The sequence below is a fragment of the Pelobates fuscus genome, chromosome 8 (genome assembly GCF_036172605.1).
Source record: "Pelobates fuscus isolate aPelFus1 chromosome 8, aPelFus1.pri, whole genome shotgun sequence".
Classification (NCBI taxonomy): domain Eukaryota; kingdom Metazoa; phylum Chordata; class Amphibia; order Anura; family Pelobatidae; genus Pelobates; species Pelobates fuscus.
This window is the reverse complement of record NC_086324.1, coordinates 133,065,456-133,086,538: the sequence shown is the minus strand read 5'-3', so window position 1 is coordinate 133,086,538 and position 21,083 is coordinate 133,065,456. Positions and strand designations below refer to the sequence as shown.

At 40.0% G+C, this 21,083-nt stretch overlaps 1 protein-coding gene across 1 annotated transcript in view; it reads right to left on the bottom strand.

Moving 5' to 3' along the window:
* The window catches only part of XYLT1 (xylosyltransferase 1), a 281,468-nt gene that overhangs the window by 64,543 nt on the left and 195,842 nt on the right, over positions 1-21,083 (bottom strand). Inside the window, exons 3-4 of the mRNA XM_063430321.1 lie at positions 19,034-19,203; positions 12,731-12,933 (exon numbers count right to left, since the gene is read on the bottom strand). Coding sequence (XP_063286391.1) covers positions 12,731-12,933; positions 19,034-19,203 — 373 coding nt within the window. The remainder of the gene's footprint in view (positions 1-12,730; positions 12,934-19,033; positions 19,204-21,083) is intronic.

Genomic DNA, 21,083 nt, shown 5'->3' with positions numbered 1-21,083 from the left:
CACTTTTGCCAATTAGTAAATGGTCATTTCAGTATGCTGGAAATAGACAGATGCCTGATCGATAGCCACTTCCCTGAGACAGCTCTATGATTCCATATTTTAAAAAAGCTTAAAGGAACATTCCAACTATAAATAAATATGTTTATAATGAAGGAGTGCCGGGTGTTGGGCTCCTTTTGACCGCCCTTTACTCTCCGTATAGAGTTATTTTACCTTTAAAACAGCAGCAAAAAGCTCCTTTGTCACAGCTCTCCTATGCCCACCTGTTCACTGGGAGATGACTTCTTGGCCAATCTGATGCTTCTCAAGTGTCAATTGCTTCGTTGCATGTACAATTTTTCTCACAAAGAACCATTGAATCCAATGACTCTATTTGAGAGATCCGAATCTTCCGCCTTGTGCTGAGGCAAGAGTTCCGTAAGAGCACCGTCCCAGGACTCTGATCGACAGCTGAGAGAGTGAAACCATGGCACTTGTATAAAGTGCTGATTTATCTTTAGAGTGCTCTTTTAACATGACTTGGCTCATCAGAAAGTTTTGCACTATCATAAGATAGTTAACTTAAATCAGCATTTTATTTACATATAAGATTACAGACGAAGACTTGTTGGCAATGGTTTTGGGCGGCATGAGCAATTTCATGTCAGTGGCATGCTAGTAGCTATTCAGAATAAATCTCTGATTGGTCACCAGGCTTTTATTGTTATATTTTCACCATATCTTTTGATTGCATTAATATTTCACTTTAAAAAAACAAAACAATGTAGTCAATTATTTCATAACTATTTTGTCTTTTAGAAATACATAAAGCGGATATCCCTAAGGATATAGTGGTTGTTATTATTTTCTATTGAACCATTATATTACCTACTCTTTATTTTAGTATATTGAGAATAATAGGAGTTTGAGTACTGTCTTTATTCCTTTGGAGCTTTACTTACCATTACTAAGACTAAGGGAGTTATGGGGTAAAGAATATACTAGGTATTTGTGTTTCTTTTTATAGACCCCAGTTTCTAGGGGTTTCTATACAAGTTAATGTGTGTGTTAGGAGTTACTCTTTCTTGGATAGAGTGTGATCCTGCATCATATATTTTTTTCCTTTACACCTTTATTTTTATGACCCCAAATTATGACCTTTATACCCCACTAATTTTTTTTTTGTTATAATTGCTTTTATGCACTATAGGCATGCACCAATAAAGCTTGATTTGTGCATTTGAATTGCTAAATTTTGATACTTAAAGGGACACCATAGTCACCAGAACAATTACAGCTTATTGTATTTGTTCTGGTGAGTATAATCATTCCCTTCAGACTTTTTGCAGTAAACACTGTATTTTCAGAGATATAAGGATATAGGGATATTTTGAGTGGCCACTCCTCAGATGGCTGCTAGAGGTGCTTCCTGTGGCAGTGCCGCACAGTGTGCAGCACTGCCATTCAGTGTCTCCACCCTCTGCATGGAGACACTGAATTTTCCTCATAGAGATGCATTGATTCAATGCATTTCTATGAGGAGACGCTGATTGGCTAGGGCTGTGTTTGGCTTGCACTGGCTCTGCCCCTGATCTGCCTCCTTGACACGCTCAGCCAATCCAATGCTTTCCTATGGAAAATGGCTGAGATGAACACTTCTGATGATGTCAGCCAAGGAGGCAGATCAGGGGCAGAGCAAGCAGCAGCAGACTGGAATAAAAGTAAGATTTTAAAACATTTATGTGGCCAAATGAGGGCCAGGTGGGCTACATGGTGTTTTTAACACTATATGGTCAGGAATACAGCATTCCTTTAAGAAAGAAGATACACACATTACTTATTGTTATCTTGTTGCATTCTAGTTGCTAGTATTCTAAATTAGTAGTATGGGTTTTTAAATACCAGTTTGGGAACCTCTTTTTGAGGATCTTTTCCTGTTCCTTCAGAAAATGAAAATCATCTAGAACTTATGTCATGTTTATTCATGCAATGTTCTGTTTTCTTTTACATTTATATTTAAGATTCATTAAATGACATAAAAAACAATCCAGTTCAGACAAGGCAAAGCCAATGCAAACACTGTTAACAAAGAGCAGAAATGTAACAATGTTTGTATTTCACCTCTTCTCGCCTGTTTTCCCTATGCTCACTGCCAGATACAAAGGGCAGAGCTTATAAGAATGATTGACCGGAAGCTAAAATTGAGGCTCTGAGTTGCAGTTTAAACGCTGCATTTATTTTTTTACTTCACACATCATAAAAACATGTTTGTTAGATAAAAGAGTGAGTAAACATGATGTTAAACATCCTGAATAGTGATTGTGCATTTAAATGCATCTAAGGTGATTCATAGTAATGTCCATGTAAATGTAAGTTCAATGTAATTATAGTTGGCTGGGTTTGAGCACTGTTAATCTTGTTTGTGTTTTAATGTCGTTGCAAAGAGGACTGATAGTCGTGACTGCAACCACAGCATATCGTTTTGCATTTTTATTTTTTTCTCTTGCGTTGTATCAGTGTTGACAAAACCTGAGTCCTATTTAAAAACAAGTCACGTTGGCATTGCCCTGTGGGTGGGTATTTGATTAAGTTAAAACCATTTGTTACATTTGAAGTTTATATAGTAAATGTTTATTTTTTTCAATGCAGTTAATCCTCATTGCCTGGATCTGTTTGTGTTTTTAACGATGAAAGAACAAATGCAGCAGATTCCACGGTCATTTTTTCCCACATCTCTGTTTGATTAAATGACCCAGTCTCTTCGGTGAATGAATTTGCTAGGTCAGTATGCTTCCTTTTAGTGAGATGAATCTTATCTCGCAATTATGGCATTTATTCAAGGACTCAAGAAACTGGTGTCCATAAAGACTTAACGCTAACACATATCTTCTATACTAAATGCTCAGTGTTTCAAAGATATTCAAAAATAAGGAAATGATAAACAAATTATATCGCTATAATATCTATCTATCTAATCTATCTCTCTATCATAGCTATCTATCTATCTCTCATATCTATCTCTCTATCTATCTAAATATCTCTCATGTCTATCTATCTCTCATATCCATCTCATCTCTCATATCTATCTATCTATCTATATCTCTATCTATTCACGGCTGTTAAAATGTCTGCAAAAACCACAATATCAGCATTATAAGGATACACGTATATAAGTGCACATAGGATACATTATTATTATTATTATTATGATATTTATAGAGCGCCGTCAAATTCCGCAGCGCTTTACAATGGGTGGACGAACAGACATGTAGTTGTAACCAGACATGTTGGACACACAGGAACAGAGGGGTTGAGGGCCCTGCTCAATGAGCTTACGTGCTAGAGGGGGTGGGGTAAAATAACACAAAAAGGTAAGGATAGTATTAGACTAGTGACAGTTGCAGAAGAGGACTCAGTTGGGAGCTATTTACAGTTTAATTGATATGCTTTTATGAAGAAGTGGGTTTTTAAAGATTTTTTGAAGGAGTGGAGAGTGGGTGAGCATCTAACGGAGGAGGGAAGCGAGTTCCACAGGAACGGTGCAGCCCTTGAGAAATCTTGAAGGCTAGCATCAGAGGTGGGAGTACGGACAGAAGATAGATGTAAGTCTTTAGCAGATCGTAAGGGCCTAGACGGGACATACTTGTGTATAAGGGAGGATAGATAGGTGGGAGCAGCATTATGTAGAGATTTGAAAGCAAGAACCAGAATTTTAAATTGAGCTCTATATTTTATAGGAAGCCAATGTAGGGACTGACAGAAGGGTGAGGCATGGGAGGTGCGGGCGGACAGGAAGATGAACCTCGCTGCCGCATTCATTATGGACTGTAACGGCGCAAGTTGGGCGCACGTAAGACCACTGAGAAGCGGATTACAGTAGTCAAGGCGAGAAAGGACAGTGGAATGGACCAACACCTTAGTCGCATCTGGCGTTAAGTAGGGGCGGATGCGCGCAATGTTTTTGAGATGGAAATGACAGGATTTGGCGATAGATTGAACATGAGGCTTGAAGGAGAGGTCAGAGTCAAAGAGAACACCTAGGCAGCGAGCCTGCATGGTGGAGCTGATGGAAGGAGAGGAGAAGATAGGTAGATTTGCGTGTCATCTGCATAGAAATGATATTGGAAGCCAAAGGAGCTAATGAGTTTACCAAGGGAGGCAGTATAGATGGAGAACAGTAGGGGACCAAGGACTGAACCTTGGGGGACACCAACAGAGAGGAGTTGGGGAGAAGAAGCAGAGCCAGAGAAAGAAACACTGAAAGAGCGCTGGGAGAGGTAGGAGGAGCACCAGGAGAGAGCAATATCTTGTAGACCGATATTGCTGAGGATGAGAAGAAGCTGTGGATGATCAACAGTGTCAAAAGCCGCAGACAGGTCAAGGAGAATTAGGATAGAGTAGTGACCACGAGATTTTGCAGCGAGTAGATCATTGGATACTTTGGTCAGTGCCGTTTCCACAGAGTGCTTAGCGCGGAAACCAGACTGAAGCGGGTCTATTTTGGGAAAATAATGCCATCGAGGGAAGCTGTAATTATTATATATAATAGCACATTATGTGACTGAAGGTCAAGTGATTTTTGAATGGCATTAAATTTACCCAAATACAACTTCAGAGTTGTATTTTTATATTATGTGCTTTTTAATGTAATTTTTAGAGATAGCACCTAATTTTAAGGGCTCGGTGTGGTGTCATCCACAACACAGTATGGATTGCGAAAAACCTTTGCATACCCTTGAAGAAGTGGTAATATATGTACCATTTTAAAAGAAAACATGAGTGAGCAGGCAAAACATTTCTATTATTTCTTTTGGGATTTATAGTTAACTGTAGGTTTTAACAGAGTGGCACAATCATAAAACAAAACATAGCAACAGAGAAAAAAAATGAAATGACCCCTGTTCAAAAGTCTGCATACTTTTAATACTTCTTAATACTGTGTATTCCCCACTTTGGCATCAATGACAGCGTGCAGTCTTTTGTAATATTCTTGCAAATGGTATAGCTGTCCATGCGTCTTGGCAAAATGCCTCCAGGTCTTTGGTTGTCTTGCATGAATCGCACGTTTGAGATCTCCCCAGAGTGGTTTGATGATATTAAGGTCAGGAGATTCTAATGGCCACTCCCGAACCTTCACCTTTTTCTGCTGTAACCACTGGAGGGTAAACTTGTGCTTAGGGTCATTGTCAAGCTGGAAAGTCCAAGAGCATCCCATGCGCAGCCTTCATCTTGCCATCAATTTTCACAAGATTCCCATAGCTTTAGAGCTCACACCCACCCAACACACCAGTGAGCCACCACCATGCTTCATAGAGGGGATGGTATTCTTTTCACTCTAGGCCTAGTTGACCCCTCTCCAAACATAACACTTATGGTTGTGAGCTTAAAACTTGATTTTGGTCTTGTCACTTCAAATTACAGTGTGCCAGAGGCTGTGAGGCGTGTCAAGGTGTTGTCGGGCATATTGTAACCGTCTTTTTTGTGGCATTGGTGCAGTAAAGGTTTCTACCTGGCAACTCGACCATGCAGCTCATTTTTGTTCAAGTATCATCGTATTGTGCTCTATGAAACAACCACATCATCTTTTTTCCAGAGCAGCCTGTATTCCTCCTGAGGTTACCTGTGGGTTTTTCCTTGTATCCGAAACAATTCTTCTGGCAGTTGTGGCTGAAATCTTTCTTGGTCTACCTGACCTTGACTTGGTTTTAAGAGATCCTTGAATTATCCACTTCTTAATACGTGATTGAACAGTACCGATTGGCATTTTCAAGGCTTTGGATATCTTTTTATATTCTTTTCCATCTTTATAAAGTTCTATTACCTTGTTACGCAGGTCTTTTGACAGTTTTTTTTCTGCTCCCCATGGCTCAGTATCTAGTCTAAGCAATGCAGCCACGTGAGAGCTAAAAACACATTGACTATTTATACACAGACACAAATTGCAATTTAAAAAGTCACAGGTGTGGGGAAATAAATTTTAACATCAAATGGGGTGAACATAGGTCACAGTAGAAGGAAACTCATAGTCCCTTTAAGATTTGTGAGTCTGTCCCTATTTATATATATATATATAAAACAGACAGAATGTTCTCTGTTTTGTTTATTAGCAGATATTCTATCATTATAACTGTTTGTCTTTGAAGACCCTATGCCAGCTTACAATGCCATACTTATTCCTTCTTCTCGGTGCTCTGAGAGCAGTTTGCATTTTGCAAGTTAGTCTAATCATGTGTTCTCACAATGCTTTCTGCAAACTTGGAAACTTAGCTTAAGGTGACCTTGAAATCAGGACTGTCCTGCTTAAACAAGAGAAAGACTTGCCAAAAGCACATTCAAGTCAAAGAGGAACTCATTTAGTTGAAGGAGGACGTGGCTGCTTTTTCTACATCTGTCCTCCTTCAACTAAATGAGTTCCTCTTTGACTTGAATGTGCTTTTGGCAAGTCTTTCTCTTGTTTCACTGTGTACTTAAAGCTGCCAAAGTCTACCCTTGTTTCACAAATAAATTCAAGAGTAACTCATTGATGCTGAACTTGATGGCATAAAATTCCCAACTAGCAGCAAGGGATAGACAACCCTCAGCACTCCAGCAATAATGATGGCAAAGGGAATGTAATCCACAACACCTGGAGTGCCGAAGTTTGCCTGCCCCTGAGATAGGCCAATAAACAGTGATTTGTCACTAACATGTTTATTGAATTACGGAAAATAAATCTAATTATTTTCATTTTCCTTGGCTATTTTCAGAAGCACTAATTTCTATGTCATATAAGCATTACCGCCGTCACAGACATTCTTATTTATCTGCTTTCCTCAACTTGTTTGTCATTAGTCAGAAATACTATAGTTTCCACACATGCATCAACACAATATTGGACACAAAACACCATCAGATATAGCTGACATCAGCAGTTATTCAATCTGACATGTAACAAAAGGGAAGCGCGATTACAAAACAATATCTAAAATTCTTCTGTAGCATTCAGTTCTTTTAGGCAGATAGTTACAAAAGTAGTCTAACTTACAAGAAGATTCCAAGCACTACATCGCTAAAGCCCAATGTAGTGGTTATGGTACAGGGAGTGCCATGGTATGGTACCCTTCCAATGGGCACGCTAAAAAGATTGAATAGGAGGACACTTGGGTGTCCTCTAGGAGGACACTTGGGTGCCCCTGTTACTATAACCACTATAGCGGGCTGTAGTCTTTGTGTTTGGAGTGTTCCTTCAAGATGTCAAGATGCCACCTTTTAAACACTTGAACATTCTGAAAAAGTGAAACATTTTTACAATCAGTATTAAAATGCTAACTTTATTAGGCCACATCAAAACTTTACAAATCTGCAAATTGGTCTTAAATGAGTACATCATTTGTCAATTCATATCTAGCGAATAATCCTGAGTTTTTAGTTTGTGAGATTGTAATACAAGGACATTTCACGAATGCACGGTAGCTATCAGACTTTTAAAAATATTAATACGTTAATAGCCTGTAACAAAGAATGCTTCGTAGCAACTCTCCAAAAATAGTTCTAATACAGGTTACCATGGAAACATTAAGTTGTCAGAACTTAAATAAATCCTTAATTTCGTCAAAGGGATTTTAAAGTATCAACTGAAGAAAATAAAAGCACTAATCAGGATTCTAAATGACTATCGAATCAATGTATAATATGACGGTAGTATTTACAGACCATTAACGTGAGGCATGAGTCAAAATCGCTGCACTCAAGTTAAAAGTCATATAGTTTATCTCTATATATACTCATTTATTTTGAAACAAATACATTTCAAAATAGCAGGAAAAGATGTTAGAAGTATAATATTTTTAAAGGGTTAAATTAGCTCTAATAGTCAAACAGTAGTATGTTTTGAAAATATGGGTTGGTTCGAAAGTCACATTTTCCTTTCAATGCACAATTGAATACTGGGTGCTAATTGTTCTTTTTCAAGATGTCTGCCTCCATGCTGGAAAAAAAAAAGCCATACTTTAAGTGGTATTTACTATACATGTGCACGCAATTTTTTTATACATGGCAGCATTTTTTTTATAAAAAAAAGGGGGCGGGGGGGGAGGGGGGGGTGGCGGACACAGGTGCAACTCTGTACGCCAGGACACAGGTTTTTTAAACTGAAAACTGATCTAATTTTTAGATCTAATAATTATTTTATTATTAAATGTGGACCACTGCATTACACTGTGTTTATTGGTTTCTTTCTTAATGTACAATACTATAATATGCTAGGTTTACATGTTGATATGACTTGTACTGGTGCCATTTGTCATACAAGGTCAAAAACATTATCACCATTTATTTTAATCAGACTAAGGGACAAAGAGTAATAAAGGCAGAATAAATGTTTTCATTGAAACATGAATTATGGAGGGAATTCCTGTCCAAAATATCGGAGATAGCAGGAATAGCCCAAATTGAGAATTTGTCTAATTCCCTTTATATTCATCTAAAATGACCTACAATCTACAATTCTCTACAAATATCCATTCATAATGTTTTTCAGGTTTTTGGGGATATAAGTCATAAATACGAGCATTGATTAGCAGTGTAATATTTATGTTTCCCCTTGAATGGAAGGTCATTCTATCTTTGGCTGCAAGAGCTTAGCCATAGGTGGAAAAAACTATCTTATGGCAGTACATGGTTTTGGAACTCTGGTATTCTCAGATGAAATCAATTAGCTCAGAGGCCTTAAAAGTCAATTGCTCTCCGAGCTTTAGCAGCTTAAGACATTTTTGACAAGCCCTAAGCTATCCACACATTCAGCCACACATCTCCTCTGGAAAAAAAACTGATAAGGCTAGATTTCATGCTGTCTGTTGATTGAGTGAGTTGAGGCATCAAAGATTAAATCTATGCTCATCAAGAACAGGTACAAAATAATGAATATACAACAAGGGAATATGGGAGGGAATCTGGTTCATTTACACACCTTGATGCTAAATGCTTTTGCTATTTATTGAAGTCTAATTCATATATATCCATGTGGGGTAACAGTATCAGAATAGCTATGCTGGCATTCAGAGACCAAACTAGGTTCTATGGTCAACTCTTAACAGCCGATGGTTATTCAAAATTCTTAGATTTGAGTTAGCACTTTTTTTGTTTAAGACCCCTAAATAGAACTTTGAAGATGCCGTGCCACTAGTAAGATCATTTTTGTTAAAGAGAAGAAAATACTAGATATCTGTTTTAATATCTAGATGCCTGTATACTTTTTTTTTTTTATAACTTATTTGTATCATATTTATTGGTATAGATTTATTTCCAAGTTATATATATGTTTAAAACAAGCAGTCAGCTGACCCTCTCAGCCAATCACGGCTGCCCATTGTTGCTCAGGCTAATGCGTCATTATTAGTTTGAGCAGCACTGTCGGAATAAGCTGCTTGGGACTCTCATTTAGCATTAAATCATTTTAAAAAAAATGTTTTTATACTAAATGGAACATACATGACAGGGGACTCCAGACACTATAATCACTTCAATAAGATTAAGTGATTAAAGTACCTAGAGTGTCCCTTTATAAGTTTCAAATGATATATCACTAGGCGCATGGCTAGAACTGCCTGTCCTAGAGTTAAGTAACTCTAAATTGGTTTAAATGTTGCAATAGTTTACAGACCTCAATATTGGTTCTTTACCTTTAGTTGTGTCATCAGCTAAGAGATATGACCAACTAACTTGAAAAATTATATCAGAAAATATTTATCTTAATTAAACTTATAACACAAGACATGGGCTATATGTTTGGTAGATAACTGAAAAACAACATAATAATGATATTTTATTCAACTAAATTAAACTAGTGCATATATAGAAGCAGGTATAAAGTAATTTTTTTATTTTTTTTATTTTTTATAAGCCCACTGCTTATGTGTAAATGTATTCCAATTCTAATAAGTAAAAGTGTGATTCATCTTCTATCTCTGTTAGAGGGGTAATAAAGCATGGCAAATTATTTCAGTGATGCCTATAGGGGACATATCAGTTTAGAGTCTGTGCATTCACTGTCTTCGGAAGCCTTAATATAAATGTAGACCCTTAAATATATATATATATATATATATATATATATATATATATATATATAAAACAAGCTATTGAATCTGCTTCGGCTGATTAGCACAGCAGCAACTTCAAGGATCAATGAGATTTATGGCAATAATATTTACTGTGCATTTATTTTTTATTAAAAAAATACTGTTATGCATCTCCTGGATACCTCAAGTTGGACATTGAAGGGTCCTTCTTGGGCACTGAAACTTGAGAAATCATGTCTCCAGCAGTATCCCAGAAATATCAGCTTTAAATGAGCACAAACAGGCCTCAGACATCAGACTTTATACTTCATACTGCATTTCTGTAGATACCCTTAGCAATGAACATTTTTTTAAACACTGCTTTTTTGTTTTTCCATAGCATGGGCTACAATTCCAAAGGATCCGTAACCAGTGACCAGAAACCAGCCATGAGCTGTAGTTTTGACCTTGTGGGCCTTATTAAAATGCCACTGGTTCTGGTCTGGGACTCTGGATGTTGAAGTCTCTCTGAGAGCATATAGCTAGGTTTCAACAAGATTGTGGTGAGGTCAGACGATACAACTCCCCAAAGCGCAAATACAAAAAAGATATTGTTATGTATCACCTGCATATCTCAAAACGGACTTTGAGGAGTCCTTCTTGGGCAAAGAAACTCGAGAAATCATGTTTCCACAACTATCCCAGCTTGACATGCAAGTGAGCACAGACGGCAATGTGATTAACACTTCATAAGGCATTTCTGCTGATATCCTTAGCGAAGGACACAGAATTTTTATACATTTTAAAGTATTCAAGATAGTTGTTATAACTTAACATTTGTGTTCAGTAACTTAACATTTGTGTAAACATATCAATTAAACTAAGGAAATTTAATCAGACATCCCCAAGCATGTTTCCCATCAATATGAGAATAGGACTAAAATTTTGAGAACAAACATGTGCGTTAAACATTCTCAACCTAAGCACATGATTACACCTCTACTCGTTGCTCTTGTTTTTGTCTTTCCTGTATAGACATTCTCATTTAGAAAACTGAATGCTTCCCATGTGTCTATTTTAGGTAGCCAGATGACATGCTCTCGGTTCCTTTGTTTAACCCCAACAGGCACTTCCCCTTAAAAACAGTAACAATTTTAATGTTTGTTGCTTGAATGAGTTTTAACAGTAGTGTATGTTTTTAATGTTTTGTGAAATAATACCTTTCAGTTTTCTTAACCGTCAAAGTTGAAAACCAACCAACCAGAAAAAAAAAAAATATATATATATATATATATATATATATATATTTATAATATTTCACTTCCTTACAGTTTACTGTTGTTATTCTTTATTTACCTGTGTATTTATTAATAAAAAGACAGTTTGTCCCTTGTCAAGTCAAATACATCAACCCCTTCTCTACAGAGCACTTTTGGATTGAAAAAACATTTATTTGAAGAAAGGGATGCCTAGCTAGCATATTAACATAGTATAACGCAGCAATTGTTTGTATAGATTGCTTTGCAAACAAAATTAAAAATGACAATTATGTAAATGTACACAATTTTTATTTTTCACTTATTCGTTCATACTTCATATTTGGGAAATGAAAAACTGTAGAAAGTGTACAGTGTCAAATATACAATGTCCTTTATATTAGAGTGACAGGATGTGAAATATTAGTATAAAAGCAAAAATGCAGTTTTTCTCACATACAATAGATGTGACAAAAATAGATAAATAAAATGATGAAAACCTTACATATAGGTATTTACTAAGGTTCTGCAGCCATTACCAGTTGTAATGGCTGCAGGACCTTAGTGGAAAATGAATTGGACATAGTGGAAAACGAATTGGTGGAAAACGATTTGGAGCATAATGTCAACATACATATTTAAATGATATATGTAAAAAATGTATTTAAAACTGCTTTAGCAATATTCATCAATCTGTGTACTCATAAAGTATTACTGACAATGAAATGGTAGGGTCCATTTACTCCTCCCCCTCTATGACTGTAGGAATCGTATGACCCATTGCAACTTCCTGTACAGCTTGAAAGCAGGGGATAAGCTTACATTTTCAGGAAATGTATAGTCACTTTATCAGTGACGAGTGGCTTCTGGTAGAGAAATGTGTTCATCTACAGGTTGTAAATCATAAGGATTAGCGTTCATACTGCATAGTACATGACAATAAAAATGTGTATACTTGATTTTGGTATTGAGGGACTTAATAAATAAACAAAAAGCTGCAGTACATCAAATGACCACTGTGGGAACCTGAGCTATTAATTTCCTATGCTTTTTTATGAGGTTTTTTTTTGCCGCTTCTTTTAATGATTAATAGACATCCACTTTTTTTGAATAGGGTATGATTTTCATACAGTGTCAAATTATCCCGAAACAGCACCTTACCAGTCTATCCCTAGAAAACAATAGAATAAAAGGCTAGAAGAGGGAAACAGAAGGAAAACTGAGAATTCTTAAACTCTACATCCCCCAGCATTAAGACCATCATAGTGACGTCATATTTACCATACTCCACCAATTATCTTTATACTGTCTCACGTCCCCACCTACAAAACGTACTATATATATATATATATATATATATATATATATGTTTACAAATATGCATGTGTAATTGCTACATACCATGTTTGATGTCACTAAAGCATATTTATATTTGAACTCATTAGTTGAATAATTTACCTGACTGGATAATCTGCAGCACTGAGATTGATGAAAAAGTCCCATGACCAGTCTGACATCTCCAGAAGATCCCTCATACTTTGCAGGTAAGTCGAAAGAAGACTTGCTCCACCCCAAATGGTTGACATTCTCCATGAAGTGACACGGACATTGGGATACTGATTTGCAAACTGGTTCACTTGTCTGTACAAATAATTTGACCGCTATTTCAGAGGATGGAATAAACATTAAAAAAAAATTAGTGAACTTGGACAAGCCAAATAGTAGAATTAATTAATAATCAAATATGTATTTATGGCCCTATTGGAGTGGCAGTGAGCATACATGTTTGAGACTGTATTTGCTTAAATGTGTTTCTGTAGCTTTAACCCCTTAAGGACCAAACTTCTGGAATAAAAGGGAATCATGACATGTGACACATGTCATGTGTCCTTAAGGGGTTAAGGTTGTTAGAACCAAGTGTATTCATGTATGTGTATTTCATGCAAACAAAAGCATTCATACAGTAGTTTCACGAACAGTAAATTTCAACACTGTTCGTGAAACGAACAAACTGCCGAATGGGAGACCACACACAGGAGGTCGTGTGGCTCCCATTAAAGATTGAAACATTGTTGCAATCGGTAATTAGAGAGATTCAGGGTGGCCGCCGTTCGGCTACCGACCACGCGGCGGTCGGCCATCTTGGATCCTTTGTTAGCCCAGCGGTATTTGGTCGTCGAGCGCCTGGAACTAAAATCGGCTACTCAACGGCACGAATACCGCTGGACTTCCAAGCCGTTCGGGAGCCCCGGTCCTGCGGTAGTTTGTTCCCATACGGTTAATCGGTACTTTGTATATAACTTGGAAATAATATGTATTTCGTGCGGCGTGCGGTTAGTTGTGCTGGGATCTGAGCGGTACTTTCACGAAATGTGAGCTCAGACCCTAGCTATCTACCGAACGTCCATTCGTTTAAATAAAGGGAATAATGTTGTGCATTTTCTTGTAAAATATTGGTTCTGCTGCACGGAGGGATAATCCACTTAACTGTATATTCTAGTGGGAGTATCCCTCTCGTACAGCAGTACATGATGGGAGAAATGTCCAGGTTGTTAAGTTCCCCATGTAGTCCCCTACTGTACAACCCCTGTAATGTCAGTAGGGAAACCCCTTGCATGGGGAATCCCATAAATACTGTGACCTGTGATTAAAAGCCCAGTTGACTCCCAGCCTATGTGTCGTCTAGTTCTTGGGAAGGAAGGATTCTTACAACACTACTGGGATTATTGTATGCTGTATGTATTTGCCTGGATTATTTTATGCTGTTCCTGTTACCCAACGGAGATACTGTGGATTATACTACCTCTCCACTACACATGTTTTTATGGAGATGTAACAAACAGATGTGGTCTTCCTCTGGTGATTTGTACGATTGGTTGTTGGCACATACCACAGTTGGTTAACACAAATGTTAGATGACAGGGGTACCCAAAAGGTGGTTGCCCAGATGTTTATAAAACCCTACTTCCATGATGCTTTGTCATTCTAAACGCTGGCAAGCAATATGTAAGTTGTGATTTTAGAATATTTGGGCATTCCTGCTATACCATGGAATTGGATCCTTAATTAGTGAAATTAATACAATCAATAAACAACAAAAGACGGTAGAGAAGCAAAAACAAAAAAATGAAGCAACATCAAGTACACAGAAATCAGCAGAAAACACCACTAACCAAAGATATAGAATCATTGGCTATCCCAGAAAATGAGGAAGGAAGTAAAATGCTACGAAACACCTGATAATAATAATCAAATAATCGAAAATATAAATAAAAGGTGATACAATTCCCAAGCAATACATATGAAGACTGTTGGGTAACAATGAACCCAGGCAACAGAATTAAAGTGATATAATTAAAGTGTAAGTGCAAATAATAAAAAAAACATTCGCCCTACACGAAGCCACGCGTTATTCGTCACGTTATTCAGAGTCGTGGGTTTCTTCTTGTAGAGGGAGTGTTTTATAATTATTTGGATATAATATATCCTATATAATAATACTATATTGCTGCTTTTATTTAGTTTCTATAGAAATAAGGAGTGTAGAACGTGCACTTCCAAACTTAAAGGGACTCTATAGTCACCATATAAAAGCAAGAAAGACAGGTCCCCCAGCCTTCCTTCTTGCTTTTATATGTACTTTCATTTATTAAAAATAAATTTCGAGGTGTTTTTATCTTAAAAACTTACCTCCGTTCCAGCGCCGAGCTCCCCGCTAGGCCGCGCCCCCTTTTTCGTCAAAATGACGAAATCGCGGGGCCCAATGGGACGGCTTCGCGCTGCACCAATCGCGTTCTTCATAGAGCGGCATTGAATGCCGCCCTATGAAGAACCTGAGCGCTTTACCGCGCATGTGCGCGGAATGCGCGTTCGCGAGCTGAGCTGTCTGACTGACAGCTCAGCTCGCTTTCTAAAATTATCAATAAGGGGGGGGACCTACTGTCCCCCCCCGGCCCCCACCCCTGTGCGGCGGGTGGGGGCCCTAAAATTATCAATGAGGGGGGGACCTACTGTCCCCCCCCGGCCCCCACCCCTGAGCGGCGGGTGGGGGCCCTACAATTATCAATAAGGGGGGGACCTACTGTCCCCCCCGGCCCCCACCCCTGTGCGGCGGGTGGGGGCCCTAAAATGATCAATGAGGGGGGGACCTACTGTCCCCCCCCGGCCCCCACCCCTGAGCGGCGGGTGGGGGCCCTACAATTATCAATAAGGGGGGGACCTACTGTCCCCCCCGGCCCCCACCCCTGTGCGGCGGGTGGGGGCCCTAAAATTATCAATGAGGGGGGGACCTACTGTCCCCCCCCGGCCCCCACCCCTGAGCGGCGGGTGGGGGCCCTACAATTATCAATAAGGGGGGGACCTACTGTCCCCACCCCGGCCCCCACCCCTGAGCGGCAGGTGGGGGCCCTACAATTATCAATAAGGAGGGGACCTACTGTCCCCCCCGGCCCCCACCCCTGTGCGGCGGGTGGGGGCCCTAAAATTATCAATGAGGGGGGGGGACTTACTGTCCCCCCCCCCGGCCCCCACCCCTGAGCGGCGGGTGGGGGCCCTAAAATTATCAATAAGGGGGGGGGGACCTACTGTCCCCCCCCCGGCCCCCACCCCTGAGCGGCGGGTGGGGGCCATAAAATTATCAATAAGGGGGGGGACCTATTGTCCCCCCCGGCCCCCACCCCTGAGCGGTGGGTGGGGGCCCTAAATACAAAGGGGGGGGGGACCCTAGTTAACCCTCCCCCCCCCCCAAAAAAAAAATATCTCCCTACCTACCCCCCTCACCCTAAAAATAATGAGGGGGGACCATTAACTAAAAACCTGTAAAAAAAGAAAAAATGAGATAAAATCAACTTACCATTCAATGTTTTCTTTCTTCTAAAATCTTCTTTCTTCAGCCCCAAAAAAGGCCAAATAAAAATCCATAATAACCGACGCAATTAAAAAAAAAAAAAAAAAAAAACGAGCGCAAAAAAAAATAATCCATCTTCACCCATGGAGGGCTCCGCGCAGACTGAGCTCCGCAGGGCGGGGGAAGGCTTATAAAGCCTTGCCCCGCCCTGCAATTATGCTAAGAACACTCTGATTGGTGGGTTTAAGCCAATCAGAGTGCTCTTTGTCATTTTACAAGCGTGGGAAAGTTCTTTGGAATTTTCCCACGCTTGTAAAATGACACAGAGCACTGTGATTGGATGGATTTAAAGCCATCCAATCACAGTGCTCTGTGTCATTTTACAAGCGTGGGAAAGTTCTTTGGTATTTTCCCACGCTTGTAAAATGACACAGAGCACTGTGATTGGATGGATTTCAAGCCATCCAATCACAGTGCTCTGTGTCATTTTACAAGCGTGGGAAAGTTCTTTGGAATTTTCCCACGCTTGTAAAATGACACAGAGCACTGTGATTGGATGGATTTCAAGCCATCCAATCACAGTGCTCTTTGTCATTTTACAAGCGTGGGAAAGTTCTTTGGAATTTTCCCACGCTTGTAAAATGACACAGAGCACTGTGATTGGATGGCTTGAAATCCATCCAATCACAGTGCTCTGTGTCATTTTACAAGCGTGGGAAAATTCCAAAGAACTTTCTCACGCTTGTAAAATGACAAAGAGCACTGTGATTGGATGGATTTCAAGCCATCCAATCACAGTGCTCTTTGTCATTTTACAAGCGTGGGAAAGTTCTTTGGAATTTTCCCACGCTTGTAAAATGACACAGAGCACTGTGATTGGATGGCTTGAAATCCATCCAATCACAGTGCTCTGTGTCATTTTACAAGCGTGGGAAAATTCCAAAGAACTTTCTCACGCTTGTTAAATGACAAAGAGCACTGTGATTGGATGGATTTCAAGCCATCCAATCACAGTGCTCTTTGTCATTTTACAAGCGTGGGAAAGTTCTTTGGAATTTTCCCACGCTTGTAAAATGACAAAGAGCACTCTGATTGGCTTAAACCCACCAATCAGAGTGTTCTTAGCCTAATTGCAGGGCAGGGCAAGGCTTTATAAGCCTTCCCCCGCCCTGCGGAGCTCAGTCTGCGCGGAGCCCTCCATGGGTGAAGATGGATTATTTTTTTTGCGCTCGGGTTTTTTTTTTTTTTTTATTCCGTCGGTTATTATGGATTTTTATTTGGCCTTTTTTGGGGCTGAAGAAAGAAGATTTTAGAAGAAAGAAGATTTTAGAAGAAAGAAAACATCGAATGGTAAGTTGTTTTTATCTTATTTTTTTTTTCTTTACAGGTTTTTAGTTAAAGGGTCCCCCCTCATTATTTTTAGGGTGAGGGGGGTAGGTAGGGAGATAAGTTTTTTTTTGGGGAGGGGGGGTGGGGGGGAGAGGGTTAACTAGGGTCCCCACCCCCTTTGTATTTAGGGCCCCCACCCACCACTCAGGGGTGGGGGCCGGGGGGGGGACAATAGGTCCCCCCTATTGATAATTTTAGGGCCCCCACCCACCGCTCAGGGGTGGGGGCCGGGGGGGGGGGCAGTAGGCCCCCCCCCTTATTGTGAATTTTAGGGCCCCCACCCGCCGCACAGGGGTGGGGGCCGGGGGGGGGACAGTAGGTCCCCTCCCTATTGTGAATTTTAGGGCCCCCACCCACCGCTCAGGGGTGGGGGCCGGGGGGGGGACAGTAGGTCCCCCCCTTATTTTTTATTTTAGGGCCCCCACCCGCCGCACAGGGGTGGGGGCCGGGGGGGGACAGTAGCCCCCCCCCCTTATTGTGAATTTTAGGGCCCCCACCCGCCGCACAGGGGTGGGGGCCGGGGGGGGACAGTAGGTCCCCTCCCTATTGTGAATTTTAGGGCCCCCACCCGCCGCACAGGGGTGGGGGCCGGGGGGGGCAGTATGTCCCCCCCTTATTTTTTATTTTAATGCCCCCACCCACCGCACAGGGGTGGGGGCCGGGGGGGGACAATAGGTCCCCCCTTATTGATAATTTTAGGGCCCCCACCCGCCGCACAGGGGTGGGGGCCGGGGGGGCAGTATGTGCCCCCCTTATTTTTAGGGCCCCCACCCACCGCTCAGGGGTGGGGGCCGGGGGGGGGGAGGAGAGTAGGTCCCCCCCCCTTCAACCACTATTGTGGCCGGACAGCATCCCTGTGGGTTCGGGCTTCAGCTGTCAGCTGAAGCCACGCCCACAGCAGTGCTGACAGGCTGTCAGCACACAAAGCGCGTTCACAGTGCTTTGTGTGCTGATAGCCCGTCTGATGCATTCACCCAGAATGCATCGGACGAGAGGCCTTTTTAGGGCCTCTGAACTCGGAAGTCCCTCTGGTGGCCGTCTGATTGACTGCAACAAGAGGTGTTCCAAGCTTCTAATGTAAACACTGCATTTTCTCAGAAAATACAGTGCTTACAAGAAAAAGGCTCCGGGTAGCTGTAGCACTCACCTAAACAACCTCATTAAGCTGAAGTTGTTCAGGTGACTATAGTGTCCCTTTAAAGTAACATCATGTCGGCCTGTGTGTAAGTATAGAGTGTACAATTGAGTCCTATTGGGCGCAATCACTTTGGTTATATTACATGTTAATTTTGCTGTGAGTGATTTCGTGGTTAATCTCATAGGTGTAACATAGCAGCACTCTGGTTCACAGACTAATTTTGTGCCATGTATAATTAAATATGTTTCTTTTTCACAGGTAATAGATTTGAAGCAAACCAAAGAGAAGCATATAAGCAACAAACACAGTTCAGCCTTATAACAAGAACACTGAGAATGAATATACAACAGTAAAGTAACTTTATTACTAAAACCGTATATATCTTTACCTTGTCACAATGAATGAAGTAAAAATGGTCCTTGTGATAAATTGCCTTGAACATTCGCTGGAGCTGTCGTGACGCTCTTCCATGGACAACCAAAACAAAGGCAATTCTTACTGGATTGGCGGCCATGTACTCCAAGTCTTCGTCCCATTGTACATTATTGTTCGCCTTTCCTATTTGCAAAAACGCACAATAAAAAAATAAATAAATATGATTAACGGTTAAATATTCTACATTCAAACAACAATGTAGACTTTCACAGCACACTGTTTCACATTTCGTTTTAAGTCGTATTGCATGAAATAAATTGCTATTAAGGTAGAGTTGCATTAAACTCTGTATTCAAGCAATCACTGTCTGATGTACAGATGTAGCAAACATCCTCTGGCACATGTTAAAGTTATATGCTTAATGCATCAACGGCTCCAGCCTGTCTTAACAACGCTCTTGTGAAAAGAGGGAGGAAAAACGCTGCGTTACTGCATGCTGTGATATACCAGCGGGTACATTAAGTTTTCTACATCTGTAAGACCTTCATATCTCATGTTTTACCCAGCTCAAAAAATTAATGGTACTTATTCAAGAACAGGCTGAGTAACTCAATCTGTAGGTACCTAGGGCTGTGTGATATGCAAAGAGAAGACAATAATAAAACAGTAGGGAACTTGATCTATAAAAGAATTACAGTTACTATTTTCTGTTTTCGATTATGCACACTGAATAGTTATTTTACACTTAAATGGGTCAATAAAATAAGCCTGTCAAAAAGATTTTATTTTGTATTTGCATCATCTTATAGCTCTTTAAAGACTGACTTGGCTATAGGAAGGCATTTCTGCTCATAAGTCAATGACACAGCAGCCCTCTGTGCATGAGGAGTTCTGCTTGACCATCTTGAATGACCACCCTGTCATCTTTGGCATGTTTGCATTCCAGGATGACCAGCCCCCTTTAAGGACTCTGCCTCTTGCCAACTCCCTCCTGTCTCAGATTCACGGATGTACGGAATGCATTTTAAAAAATACAATGAATTTGAGCAGATTTTATATTGGTTAAGGGTGGTCACGGCAATATTACAAGATACCGTTTGCACTCACACAGCCTGTTCGTCAGTAAAAAAAAAAAGACAGTGAAACTCATTTATATGCTATGCACATTTTTGAAATTCTGAATATTATTTGTACTCCGCAAAGGGAAGGACAATTTAGCTTTCCATTACAGTATTATGTACATGTGACAGGATATGTACATTTGCTATGAGATGTGATCTCTGCAAAATTAGTATTTACTTTGCTTACAGAGTCAATACAATGCAAAATTAATTTCCTCCACGGGCAGTGAATGTCCCCTCGCTCTCATGATAACAGCAATTTTTTTTTTCTTGTGACACATATACCTCAAAATTAATGATACGCACAGATAGAATTTTAAACACAGTGTATGAACATAGGTTCACAGGTTAAAAGCCCAAAGCTATTTAGACTCTTAAAAATGTTTCTGATATTCATCCTAATTTTTCAACCTAGCCATCCACTTATCCGCTATACCACTTCGGAATGCTAAGTAAGCTGTGAAAATGTGTCTACCATTTCATTCTGATATACTTTGTATAAATGCAGCTCTGCAATTGTAGGAATTAGAATGTGTCAGGGAGACCCTACGTTTTTGCTTAATAGTCAAAAACTTGATCAGCATAAACGCAACAAAGAGATTCTGAACTATAACCACTTCAATAAGATGAAGTGGTTATGGTTGTGTTACGTTGCCTCTTTAACTTATGTTTACATGTTATTATATAATTACAATACGCCATTAATATATTAGTAGAGTCATTATGCTAAGGGCCTATGCATTAAACACTGGTTTGTGAAGAACTGACAACTGTACTAAAAAACTTTCCAAGATAACAACCAAGCCCCCAAAAATATCTATAGTTTACAATGCCGTAAAAATTTGTCAAGGAGATACAGCTACAACAGGACCACTGACTGCATGCCTTGTGTTAATTAAAGTGTATGCCCGGCTGTGATATCATTACCCAAGGACCACCGTC